Genomic DNA, 13,877 nt, shown 5'->3' with positions numbered 1-13,877 from the left:
ATTCCAAATAAGTATAATTCAGGATAGACACTTTGCTGATCGTGTCTGTCTTAGAGCAGAACTGTTCCTGAGCTGCACACACAAACACACCTCTTATATTTCACCCATGAAGACAAAACCTAGGGCTGAACTGCTGAGCAAAATCACTGAATGGATGTTTTCCTTTGAAGCACTGAGCTTTGAGGGATCATTCAAAAAACTCAAGGAACAACTCAGTCTGATGAAATGGCCCTCTTGCCCCTCCATGTCCAAATGCTTCCTTTCCTGTGATTCTCAATACCTGACCACAGAAAAAGGCTAGCACCTAAAAGGTTATTTTACCCTAATTCATGTGCAGTAAAATGTATTTTCCAATTAACCAAATTTGCCGATTTGTCCCGCTTGGACACTCTTATAATTTATAATGTAAAAGTGTTCTTTCTTTATCTAAAGACCAAGGTGACTGCTTTTAATTTTCTGTAACCTCTTTACACTTGATGTTCACCAGACTCATAATGTTAATTGGCTTCATATACGGATCATCAGTTTAATGAAGGAATAAATCCTATGTTGCTTTATGTCCCTCTGTTTTAACAATGATTGCTTTAATGAAGAATGTGACGTGTTTGAAATCAAAGCTGCAGGAGACATTAGAGGTTTTTTTTTAATGATGACTGAATTGCTTATTTAAAGCTAAAACCATGAGGTTTTCATATTTCAAAAGATTTTCTTTAAATAATTTTACATGGAAAATACTGACACATTCCTCATCAGAGAACTCTTTCTTTGCAATTACAGGCAGGGATTGAGAATAGCACAGTCCTGTAATATAAACACCCCAATTACGTTATTAAATGATTTCTAAGCTTTTATATCACTGCAGTTTTCATTCAGAGTTTAAGTAAAACTCCTATTGAGTTATAAGTAGTTATGCCAGCCTAAAAAAGGAGTATTTGGGGGTAACTAATAAACCTCTTTGTCAACCAACTGTATTTCCACTGTTCATGGGTAGATGAAGGAATTTACAGGGGAGAAAGGATTGTCAGTTCATACACAAAAGCTCTAGATTGCTATAGTCTATTTTTCCCCATGGGAATTTTAGGATTTCAGGAGCAAGGGTAAAATGTAATGAAACATGGACTCATAGAGGAAAGGTGACTGCAAATCAGAGCATCAATTAGGTCAAGCTGGAAAGCAGCAATTAGACCCAACTGCATGTGCTAGTTACAATAGCTACAGGTTCAACATGTGCAAAGAAAATGAATCCTGGTAATTGAACTTCTACATTCCATATACTGGTATGCATATACTGGTATATATTTTCTTCTAATTTGAGAGCTGTTGTTAACAGAAATTACATGACCGTTAGATAAAGGAACATGCAACATCAGAGAGGAAGGTCTCTGATCAGAACCTAGACAAGGGCGAAGCAATCAATTGAATTGGATAGAAATTTCATGACATGGCTAAGGAAGTGCATGAGACTGAAAGGAAAATTAGCTTAAATTACATACCACTGAGAAGTCATTCAGTATGCCAGGCCTGATCCCACAATTTCTTGTCTTGTTTATATCCTGGCAAGTGTTATACTCATTCAATCCAGGTCACAAAAAGCTTCATGTATGTACACACAGACCTTCATCACTGCCCTCCTTTAGTTCCCTTAGTGCTGCATGTTTCCCTTCACAGCTGGCCAGGACCCTATGAACAGCCCATCATTCACTCTTGCCTTCCCTCTCAATGCAAAACAAGAAGGAATCTTGTGGCACTTCTAGTGGCACACAAGATTAGTCTGCCAGGAGCCTTCCTCAGTATCCAGCACTCTGCCTGGAGCTGTGCCTTTACCAAACCTGTGCTTAGCACAGGCAGGGTCTGTGCCAGGATGAGGCAAACAACACTGGTTTTCAGGGGGATTATCTGGGTTTTTAGTCATACAAAGGTGCTTCTTCCTGGATAAAATAAGTGTTCTAACAAAGAACTGTGAATGAAGACTTCCAAGGGAAGGTCTTTCAGTCTATGGCTTTTGAGGACACAGTTGCATGGCCACAAACACTGACTCAGCACATTTAGCAGAAAATATGATGCAGATGAAGAGTTGATTACAATGTGGATCACAGCGGAAAGTGTACACAGATTTTTAAACACACACACACCAGTTTTGTGCTGTCTGACACATGTAACCTGGTGGTTAATCAAGCAAGGTTTCTGTGAGCCGATCTGAACCAGCATACTGGGGTTTATGCTGCTTTGTGTTACAAAGCCTGAATTTACAGCATCACCAAATCGTGGTTTCAGTTAAAGTTTAGTCACTTCTCAGTATCAGGTCATTTTCTCAGGGAAAATCTGCAGCTTCTGTTTTCCTCGATAAGGCAGGCCATGATCTAGCTCTGAATAAGGGCAGTTAGCATATGCAAGAATCTAAAGCTGCACACATTCTGTGACAACAGAAGTTAGCAGTCTCCCTTATTCTGTGAATGGCTTCTAGCAGTAAACCCAACAGGAAAAAATAAAAGATTTTACTAGCTGCTTTAATGCACTGTTGTCTCATTCACCAAAGGTAAGACAAATTCACACCTACTAATTACTCTCCTTGGAGGTGAGCCCACTCCAGGCCAGCAGAGAAGTGGCCTAGGTGTGACATACTTTTGCACAAAGCCATTGAAATTCACCCTCTGGATGTGGAAATGCACTCACATTAGCCCAAGCACTCCATCTCAGTTCTGGGAAAGTTTCACCATCCTTGGGGCTGAACCAGGAGTGAAGCTGCCTCTGAACACGTGCACGTGGGGGTACATAAGAATGAACCCACGTGTGTACACGCACTTTTATGTGCAATCTGAAAGGGACTGGGGATAGTTTGGAGGGTTTGGTATCTGTAGGAAAGCCCTGGAATTTACTATACACACCCAGTTACTCCTCTTTACCGGAGACAATCTCCAGGACTATGAATAAATACTATCCTCCATGGCTCTTTCAAATAATTGCCCCATTTCCTATACGAAGAACAGGAACCATAGTAATTACCCTTGGCAGTCTGGAAGAAACACCCGAGCATTCCTAGAAGATTGCCTCATACCAAACAGCATTTTCAAGCCTGCAGAGTGGATAGAAGAGAACTTACAGCAGCGCTGTACTCCAGCTTCCTCAGGGCAGGCACATAGACGTTTTCTCTTCCTCCCCAGCTCACCCCATTCCCCAGAAAAAAGGAAACCACCTCAGATCAATTTCCCCAAGCCCATCCTTTCTGCCTTACCTGTTCCTGAACACCCCCAGCAGATCCTTTCCCCTGCTTCAGTGCCAAGGAGCACCTGCCCATCATCTGCACCTTGTGAAAGGAGTACCACAGAAATCCCTTAAAACAAACATTCCTACAATCAGGAAACCACTCCTGTGAATTTGTGCTCTTCACAGTTGGCTCTCTCCCACAACACACTGAGACCCCACTGCCATGTTGGCTTAGTGCTCTCCCCACCTTAAGGAGCAGAGTGTGACTGCACATACCTCACAAGTCTGGATCACTTTAGTTCCAAATTTGGACCAAATGCTTTGTCATGGGGCTGAGTGTAACCCTTCAGCTCTACCATGAGTAGGATTTTCTTCTTATTTTGGAATTTGTACAAGTTTCAGTTCATGAATGAGAAGAAAATTCACCTTTACTTTAAAGCAAAACAAAACAAAACAAAAGGCAACAAAAAGAAAGAGCCTACTTGTGCTTAATTGTTATTCTAATTATAAGTTGTGGTGTAGTGTAAATTTTTTCCCTTGGCATTATTATGAACCTCATTTCCTTACAAAGTCCAGGATAAACAATTCCAATATATTTTGTTTTAATTATCAGGGTTTAATGGGGCATAATAAGACTAAGTTGAGTGGTGCAGAAAAAAAATAATTTAATGTGTGCAAAACTGCCTAGTGCTCCTAGCTTGCCTGTGCATATTTCACCTATTGTAGGGCAGCGCTATGTTAGCTAATATTCAGTGTGCCTATCATTTATTTATTAATTATACTTGCTTTTCAGTAGAATTTTTTTTTCCTGGCATCTGAAACAAGAAGAAACACATTACGACATCCTAGAAAAACAATGGGCAGTTCTCTGGGTTGAGCAGCGAAGGATGAAGCTGATATACAGCTAATGGTGCTGGAAGCATTTGTCATGCATGGACAGAAGATGCAACGTTGGACACAGATCCTGCCTCTGCCAATCCACTCCAAATGCTGCCAGTAAAAACTTCTGGCTTCAGTTCTTAGGGCCTCTACCACAAGAAGGAAAATAAAACATCAGCTGAAGTCATTCAGAAACAACTTGGTCCAGATCCTCACTGTGGATGCATCTTGCCACTCCCAAGGTGTGGCTCCTACAAAGTGAAAACACTGCAGGTACTTCTGCAGTGAAAAGGGAAAAGTGCATAAGAGCAGCTGGGAAATAGAACAGTTAAAGGGAGATCCTTTATGGCCTTCTATGCTTCCCAAGGTCCCTTTGGCAATGGCACTGAATCCCATGGCTGGGTGTGGCTGATGCAGCAGTGAGAACCACCCTGTACCAGATTCACATTCCACTGTACCAGGGCAACCACACACCAGGACCAAAACACTTTCACTTGAGGAACAACTACTGGATCCTCCTTGAAGGGAAACATGTCTATCCTCCTTATCTGTCATACTCCTTGGCACAGAGGACTTAATACAGTATCCACTGAAGCCATTGGGAATGTCCTCTCTTCTGGAAAATTATTTGATTCATGACACTAGGAAAGGTTCAAATACAACATACAAACCATACCAATGTTACATTACATTTATTTAAAAATTTGCATTTTATATTACAGATTAATTTAATACACCCCAAGTGTTTAGGTTTTAAATTAAATAAATTTATTATACACATCAGTATTTACAGAAAGAAAAACATTACTTTTTTTTTTTAAGTCTCATTGGAGTAAAAAAATTCTCCATGAAGATTCTAGCCATGGGAGATGCCACATTCTGTGAGAGGTCAGCCTCCTTCAAGGGTTCATGGAAACAAGAAACCAACCAGGCTTAAGATACACCTCAATGAATTGACTGAGGAATGGCAATGAGCTGGTTACCTGCAGGAAAATGCAGCAAGACTGAAAGATCTCAAGGGGCCCCATCCAAGCCTGTGCCCTCTATTCCTCAAAGAAGGGAGGGAATCAGCAGGTACATTGTGCATTCTAACAAAACTTGCCTCAGACACCAGACCACGCCAGTATCTAGCACATTCTCATGGACCTCCAAAGCTTCATGGTTTTCTTTCTTCTTACTAAACCACGAGGATTCTGACCCAAGCTTAGGATCCCACAGTACAGCAAATACACAGAGGCAGTCTCTGGTGCCACATACCCTGACAGCCATTACAGGGACAGGCACTGCCTCACCTTACAGAGTTGCAGCCCTGAGTTAGAAGCCAAGTATGATTCCCAGACAAATACTGACCCATGGGCTCCTTCAGACTGGCTAGCAAGTCCCATGGGGACTTATGAGGAGTTCTCTGCATTTGGTAGAGCTGCATAAAGCTCAGGGGAAGAAGTCCATTTCCTGGTAATGCATGATCTGCAAATGGCAGAAACCTCTGAAATTAGCTCTGGGCAAATACTTACCCTGAAAGCTCAAAGTAGGACTGCACATCCCCACTGGACTGTGCATCCAAAACTGATTAGGGCTGTGCTACTGACACCTGCATCCCATCCTGGATGGAGGCAGCATGCCATGCCTGTTAAATCACTAGAAATTCTGAGCCTTGGTATACAGAACAAGACCTTAATTTGAACAGTCAACTTAATGTGCTTCAACTCCTTCACATAGTAAGTTCCTGATTTTAATATTTTCCTTGGTGAACAGGCACTCAAAGAGTTCTCCATGGAGGTCTTGAAGTCCTCAGGTCTTCACAAGCCAGCCACCTTTCCACAGCCATGATGAGAGGAGAAGGATTTGAAGCACAGACCAGTTTCTGTCTCTCCTGCCCTGTAAACTGAAATGCCATCTCCTTTAGTATCTTCAGTGGCAAACGGGGAACTGAATCCAGGTGCACACAAATGCAGAGAAAAAAGAAGTCTTGCTAATGACAACCACACCTTGTTGCCACCATGTCTTTATAATTTTTAAGGACGACATTCTGTTTGTCATCAAAGTAGAGAAGATTGAGGGACTTCAATTCATCTGGCACACAGCAGGGCATGCTGACATCCTGAGACAATTTCAGTGTATAAACAATGGACTGAACTGTGGCATGGTTTGTTGCATTTAGACTTTCCCCCAAAGGGAAGATGCAGGATCCTCTGCAGTAAAATGCATTGTATCCACTTGGGTGAATAATCCATCCTGACCAGCCAATGGCATGGAAGTCCACATAGAGCTCCCTTCTGTGACATGCTGCCAAGGGGCTCCTGGCAGCAGGGGCTGCAGCAGCCCGGGGTCTCCTGCTCAGGCTGGCACTGCTGCTTTCCATGACAGCAGTGTCACCAGGAACATGTGAAGATTTGGCAGGGTGGTTTGCTTCTGATTCTGAAAGGAAGCTGTATGTTAATATTTCACAAACAAAGTTCATCTACAAAGTACAGTATTCTGTGTGAAAGTCTATTAAGCAAATCTACATCGAAGCCTTCAGAGCAGATTTTAAAACTGCACCTAACCTGTGAATGTACCAGCAGGGGTGTGTATTCAATTGCCACTTCAGCAATACTTCCTAATCTGTCAAATCTTGTGTCTTGGAAAAGCCCCAATTCAGCAGAAATAGGAAAAAACCCACAATGATCTACTAAATATTCTGAACTCCACAGTTCCTCTTCAGGGCTGAATCTAGTCAGAATGGTATTAACTGCCTTCATACAGCCACTCCTACAACACACATTATTCTGGGCAGTGCTAACAGAGGGTGGAGATCACAGCCTTTTTCTCTCCAGTATTCTCCCAAGAGCTATACCCATACACTTGCAAAGCAGAATGTGCAGAAACCTGGTAATGTGCAAAGTAACATCGTAAAAAAAATTATTTTTCAAATTTTTGATCCTAGAAAAAACCACCACCAGGTTTACAGAACACTGCTAAGGAATGAAGTGTACTGACAATAGGATGCTTTCTTAAAGTACCTTCTGAGAAGCCCTGGGATCCATACAGATGCATGTACACAAGCTGGAACTCACTGATATCTAGAACAACCTGTGTGGTCACTGACCATTAACAATGGGCAGGTCTGGAGAGTTTCTTTGTTAAGAAATTTCTCAATCCTGACACAGTGCAGAGCTTGATGCTCATTAAACTAGATCTAGAAATTGATTGCACTATCAATTTTTATTTGGAAAACAAAAATAAACAGACCAGCCTAATTTTTAAATTATATTTCTAATCAATTTCACCACCTGTTTCTTAATATTGTTCTACCTAGCTTCTAATATGCAAATACAACCGTTTACCAGGAAAGCCTGGAAAGCCAGAACAGCATGATTTTTGCCCCTCCTTCAAGCTCTTTGCATTTATCAGGCCCTAAAATCCAGCCTCAGCTGACTTGACATTAAGGCCAATGGGAGAGGTAAGACACTGTTTTGTATTTTAAGGCACTAGGGCGTTGTCTTTGATGAAAGCAGCCTTTAGTCACAATGCTAATTAGTCACTGAAGTTAAAAATGTGCTTAAAAACCAAGGACAGAGAAGTTCAAATTGCTTGTTTAACAACCTCTTTCACTCTTAAAATTACACTTAATGACTCTACTTACAGATACTTTACCAGAGTTTTGACAAAGCATTCCAGGTCACTGAGGTTTTTTTCAGTATAAACCTAACATACAATTTTCATGCAAATTTAACCACCACAAAAATAATATAAGCAGTACTTAAAAAATAGAACTCCCATCCCTTTACAAACAAAATAAACCCGATTCTCATTAGGACTAATGAATATTTCTGGCACACACAGTTTTTGTGAGGGGAGGGGCAATTTAGGGTGCTGGTGACCTACTAGAAAGGACTATCAAATCAAATTTCGATCACTGACAAAGCAAAACTTCAAACCGGTTCAATACTGCACTAAACTAAATAAATAACTGAGGTTAGGTGTACATGAGGTAGCAGGAGGCGACAGAAGATGAGCAGGCAATCCATATTCTAAAAGTGCACTTACTTGTAGCAGAGGGTAGGAAGCTGTGAGACCTCCGTTTGTTACTGTTGGTGAAGAGAACAAGGAGAGCATTTCTGCTCTCCTGCAAAGTGCTCTGGCTCTTGGCAAACGTAACCACGTCGTGTTTCATTCCATTGCTGGAAACATATGTCGCAGTTATCCAAAAGCCATGGTTGGAGCTGCTGTTTCCAACCCACTTGGAAACCTGGTGAAGATAGGGAAAAGAAAAAATGTTGTTTCAATATTCTAATTACAGCATTATAATTAAGCAATGTTTATAATAAGTTTATATTAGGAAAAGAGAATAGGCAAAAAGCGAGGAGAGCATAAGGACATATATTATAATAGAAGTGAGATAACTGTATAGCTGAGACTCCATTGACTTGAATATTTAAACAAGTAATTCAACACTTAAAATACAAAATAGCATAAGCATTCCCAAAAGCTACATTTACATACAGATAATTAATTTCAGAGGATTTACCAGTGAACACTTGAGTGTACACTCAACACTTTTTAATATTAAAATAAGCTGTCTCTGACTTTCAGCAGGAATTTATTTTTCATAGCAATCTGAACACAGTAATGTGAACTCTCCAGATTTTTCATACGTTAAGACTTATGTAAATCTAAAAAAACATGGCATTTGAAGAAATTCACAATCAAGCAAATTTACTTATCTAATTGTTATAATTGCACACTGATCGATTAGGCCAGGTCATTCTCTAGCAGGAATATCATGATTTAAGAGGGAACTCAACCAATCATCCAAGCATGCTGTTCAGCCTGATCATAAAGCTTAGGCAATGAAAAGCACCGTCCCAGAGTAGCTTTAATCCACGTGTGGGTTCTTTTGCTATGGAAAGGCATTCACCTACTGTTACAATTTATGGATAGCTACAAAGCAGATCCTGAAGCTCACAGATACAGAAGTCTATGGAGGAAGCTGAATGACAGGCAACCCAACCATGACAAACTCCGGAAACACAATGTTGAAGCAATACTGCTCTACAGAGATGCTGCCAGAATAAAAGGAGAAATTAAAACCTACTGTTAGAAGGCAACCAATGCCAATTGCTTTGGCAGTCTAAAGACTAACACAAGGTTTTAATCAGTGTTGGCCTGACGTCCCTTAATCGGCTAGGTTTGGGTTACTCAGTTCTCGCCATGCTTGTGCTCCTCGCAGCTCATAAACACTTCTTTATTCCAGGTAGCACTGGGTGTATTTTTAAGGGTAGAGAGAAAGCTTCTCCCTCTGCTGCTGTCCTGTTTGAACTGACCTCAAAACCCAGCCTAATGGCAATGCTGGAGTTATAAGGTGTCATTTCAAGAGTTTAAGAAAAAAAATTAAGTCAGACTTTTCTGCTTACTGTCTGTGTGACGTTGAAGACTTCCCAGCCTTCCGTGTAGAGGGACAATAATCTTGATGCAATGAGATGCTTTTTCTGTGGCTTATTTTCACCCTCTAAGAGCTCATACACTTCCACCTAAATAACAGCAATATACAACAAAACCAAGAAGAAATTAATTTGATTGTTCTTACAGCAAACTAGGAGGATGAAGATTAAGCAGGTTTCTGCTACATCACAGCTATGAAACTGTACCATCATTCTAAAAGAGGTAAAAAGTAGATTTGGGACAGTTTAACAGAAAAAGTTATCGCTACATACATCTGCTTCTAAATGTGTTCAGAGGCAGAATACCAGATATAGGTAGTACAGAAAATTATCCTAACCATCCCTATCCTGTTTTGAACACCTGACACCGTCAAAGTCTCCTGTTCCTCCTCATATTTTTCTTCAGGTCTGCAAAATGTCCAATTCTGCCCTTTGCCAGAGGAATACACACACTCAGTTTCCTCACCGCCTTGTTTTCCCATGAATCCCTGGCTGTTATTACTACTTTTCGGAGCAGCTCCAGCAGATAAATTTCAATTCGAATTTCGAAATATCTCAAATCCCAGAAAAGTACATTTGAGTCAGGTCTGACATTGGTATCTTTAGGGAAGGCTCACTGCCATAGCACACAGGCCAGCATAAAGGCAAAGTCAAAACTTTAGATTACTTCTGCATGGTGGTGGCAAAGAAAAAGTGAGGATGACAAAAGAAAAATAACAACAAAGCAGGTTTGTGTGACACTTAGTTGGACTCCTTATTTTCAGTATTATTAACAAAAATAGCAGAATTAAGCGTTTAACTATTTTCCCACTTACTTTGCAGAAGTGTTGCGTGTCGGACCTTCTGGACCGATGTGCTGCCCTCTTAAGCTTGAAGACCCTGAACTCGGCTTTGAGCATCTGCTCGCTCCTCTCCATGGCGCTGATGTCGAAGTAGAAGTGGTGGTGGTCTACGTGAACTGGAAAAGACCCTTCTTTAGGAACACTGCCAGAGCCCTCGGGCCTGCCCCCTCCCCCGGATTCACCGCCCGGGCCCACCTCGGTCCTCGAAGCTGCGCACCACGTCTCCCTGCAGCAGCCCCGGGGCGCGGGTGATGCCGTTGGCGTCGGCCACCTTGTTGAAGAGATCCACCATGAACTGGGGCGGCTTCTTGCGGGGCAGCACGTCGGGCGGCAGCTCCTCGATGTCGAAGACCTCCCGCAGGCGCTGCAAGGCCGCGGCCAGCACGGCGTCCCGCGGGTCGGGCCGCAGGGGCAGGGCTCGGGCCGCCCGCAGGCTCAGCAGCCCGGCCAGGCACAGCCACAGCCACAGCCACGGCGGGCGGGTCGCCATGGACGGCGGCGCGGGCTCGGCCGGGCCGCCCCGCGGCCGTGACCGCGCTGCGTGAGGGGGCAGCGGCCCTGCGGCGGGCCCGGCCCGGCCCGGCTGGGCGCGGCCAGGCGGGAGAGCCGAGTGCAGCTCAGGGCGCGCAGCCCCGAGGGCCAAAGGCCCCGGGCAGGGGCGGCTGCGCCGCGCCCGGGCCATCAGCGGCGCTTAAGGGCTCAATGGGGCAGCGCCGTGCGCTCGATGGCATCGGAGCGGCCGCCTCGGGCTGCCGGGGACACGGCCAGGTGTCAGGGTGTCAGCGCAGAACAGAAGAGCACCGTACTTGCGAAACCCCCAGCCTTTCAATCGGCCGTCTCTTTTTTTTTTTTTTTTTTTTTTTTTTTTTTTTTTTTTTTTTTTTCCTTCAGCCAAAAGAGGCTTTGATTTGGAGATTGCTGAGCCCAGGTGGTTTCCTGTCGTTGCCGTAGCAATAAAAAGTATACTGGAACCTGGGCATGAGCTTCTGTACTTCCCTGCCTCCGGAACGCCCGGGATCCCGGCCCCTTCCCGTCCCACAGCCCGCGGAATGCGCGGGATCCCCGGCACCTTCCCTGGCACGTTCCCGTCCCACAGCCTGCGGAATGCCCGGGATCCCCGGCTCCTTCCCGTCCCACAGCCCGCGGAATGCCCGGGATCCCCGGCACTTTCCCCGGCCCCTTCCCATCCCACAGCCTGCGGAATGCTCGGGATCCCCGGCTCCTTCCCATCCCACAGCCTGCGGAATGCTCGGGATCCCCGGCTCCTTCCCATCCCACAGCCCGCGGAATGCCCGGGATCCCCGGCTCCTTCCCGTCCCACATCGGACGCTGGTGCGGCCGCAGTGCCGGGGCTCGGCCGGGCTGCAGGACGGAGGCTGCAGCTCCCCAGGCACAAACTCCGGCCCTACAGCGGCCCTTGGTGAGGAGGCTTTAAGGACAGAGTCCAGGGTTCTGCCAGTGCACTGCAGCAAGAACAGTCAGGCTTCCAAGTATTCAGGGATAGGGGCAGGAATACACACACATTCTGACGAGCTATTTTAAGGCTTAACTATTTCCCAGAGTCAACTAGCTTTCAATAATTTGCCTTGTTATTCCCCACCCCTTGGTTGATGAAAGGGATTCCACACCCCCAAATAAATACTAAAACGGAAAACCAACCCAAACGAACCAACCCCAGCCCTAAGGATCCTGCATAGTCGTGCTTTTCAAGGCAGTCTGGCAACTTACAGAGGAGCAAATAGAGCTTCCTGATGGTTCGTGCAGCAGTGCCTTCCTGATGGTTCTTGTGCCACATTGTGCTGTGTTCTCTTTCCAGGCAGGAAAGTATTGGGAGATATTTTGTGGGGCAGATAAAAATGTCTACTGGCTCCTCTGCTTAGCCACACGATGTTAGACAGGAGTATTTGCATTGAGCAACCAGATGGACCTATAGGATAATACGGTGGGGACAAAAGAGGCCAGAGCTCCACACAGTCCCGAATTTTTGCCCCATGAAGTGCAAAAGATGAGTGGAGGAAAATGAGAAGCAGTGGTGGGTTAATCAGACCAGTGTAAAGAGCACTGTTGCTGCACATAAAACTTCAGCCAACTTTGATCCTCACAATTCTCCAGTTGTCTTGAAAGGGCTGCAGGTATCTCAGCTCATGCCTAACAACAGTGCTGAATAGAATACTGCCCATTCAGCTGCCTGCCTGAGAGCTTGGAAAAAGACTAGTAAGACAGGAGAAATCATCACTACACTGTTTTTCAGTCAACCTAAAAAGCTTTGCTCCCCCTTTACTGCTTCTTCACATTCTTATCCGCACAAACTCTACCCTGCCCTTGGGTCTCTTAATTTACTCCCAGTATTCTCTCTAGGCATATACCTTCATTCTTACTCTCATGGTGCTGCTTCCAGACATTAATGCCTGGGAACACATAGCTAGGGTTCCCTAAGAACCTTAATTCTGCCCCAGAGGCAAAAATTTATGAAAAAAATCCTCTCTGTTTAATATAAGCTGGGACTACAAACAAAGAAATGTCTCTATCGTAGTGCAACTGCAGAAATTTCAGCCTACAGTTAGCCAAACATAACCCACTGAGTGCTGTGTTCTTTTATTTTCATATTTCTGATTAGGCAAACAACATAATGAAAGCCTCCCTCCCTATTCTTCTGTAAGACTGCATGACTCACCACTTATGTAAGCCTTATGCAGGAGTTGGTCATAGCTCCTCTGATGATTCTAAGTCCTGGTTTGCAATTAGTGCAAAGCTTCTACCTCCCTGTTCTGTACAATAAAAATAGGTTCTCTCAACTTAGGTGTTGTGAGCAATGTGGCTTTGGGAGCCCAGGAAAAGCTGTGAATCTGTAGGGAACTATGATAGGTAGTTAACTTAAAATTTTAGGTAGATTATCTAGAGTTTAGCATTGGCATTGCTTTCCCTTCTCTCTCAAATGACTGGATGAACAGCTTGTTGGGTCTGAAGAGTTCACAATCATCTGGCTGTCAGGTATAGTGCATGGGTAACAATGGGGGTATTTATTGTATGGCCTGCCACATTGTCTTTGATGCCATTGTGATGAATCTAGCATAGCAATATTGAAAAAGCATGGTTATTGCACGGGTAGAGCAGGCTGGAAGGTGCTTTTTAACACAGCTGCCTGACACTTCCTACGTTTTCTGTGCTGGTTCTGTAGTTCCAAATTGAATGACTCACAACAGGTCTATTCTTTCTGGGGAAAAGAAGATTACTTTTCTGCTCTGTGAATGAAACAATGATCCTCTGCAGTCTCCCCCGTATTTTTCAGGCAGGGAGCAAGATCATGAGGTGTTTCACTCAGTTCTGTAGCAGCTTAGGCCCATTTAAAACAAAGAAAAAATAATGGCCCTTGCATGAAAGACGTCAGACTCCTCTTTTAGTGGTAGGAGAGGTAGCAAAACCACACCCACCAGAACAAGTTAAGAATTACTATGGAAAGCTTCATCTACCAAGTTTCAGCTGAAGGCACAGGACTGTAGCACATCAGCAATACTGTGTGAAACAGGAG

The 13,877-nt window shown here is 44.0% G+C and overlaps 1 protein-coding gene across 1 annotated transcript; it reads right to left on the bottom strand.

The window, feature by feature from the left end:
* Window positions 1-5,753: 5,753 nt before the first annotated feature.
* LOC128937569 (bone morphogenetic protein 2-like) lies at window positions 5,754-10,838 on the bottom strand. The gene is made up of 5 exons (XM_054277320.1): window positions 10,544-10,838; window positions 10,322-10,464; window positions 9,480-9,596; window positions 8,113-8,314; window positions 5,754-6,501 (listed from the first exon to the last, which is right to left on the bottom strand). Exons 1-5 carry the CDS (start codon window positions 10,836-10,838, stop codon window positions 6,056-6,058), a joined length of 1,203 nt encoding a protein of 400 aa, XP_054133295.1. The 3' UTR covers window positions 5,754-6,055.
* Between the last annotated feature and the right edge of the window lie 3,039 nt (window positions 10,839-13,877).

This window comes from Melozone crissalis, unplaced genomic scaffold, assembly GCF_028551555.1.
Source record: "Melozone crissalis strain CALT ecotype California unplaced genomic scaffold, PUWL_Pcris_2 ptg000019l_1, whole genome shotgun sequence".
NCBI classification, from domain to species: Eukaryota; Metazoa; Chordata; class Aves; order Passeriformes; family Passerellidae; genus Melozone; species Melozone crissalis.
This window is presented reverse-complemented; position numbering and strand designations above follow the sequence as displayed.

Coding starts and splice junctions, on each gene's coding strand:
- LOC128937569 (XM_054277320.1), bottom strand. CDS start 10,838: ATGGCGACCCGCCCGCCGTGGCTGTGGCTGTGGCTGTGCCTGGCCGGG. Junction 9,597..10,321: donor ACACGCAACACTTCTGCAAA/GTAAGTGGGAAA, acceptor GCTGTTATTTAG/GTGGAAGTGTATGAGCTCTT. Junction 8,315..9,479: donor TCTTCAACGTCACACAGACA/GTAAGCAGAAAA, acceptor TATCTTCACCAG/GTTTCCAAGTGGGTTGGAAA.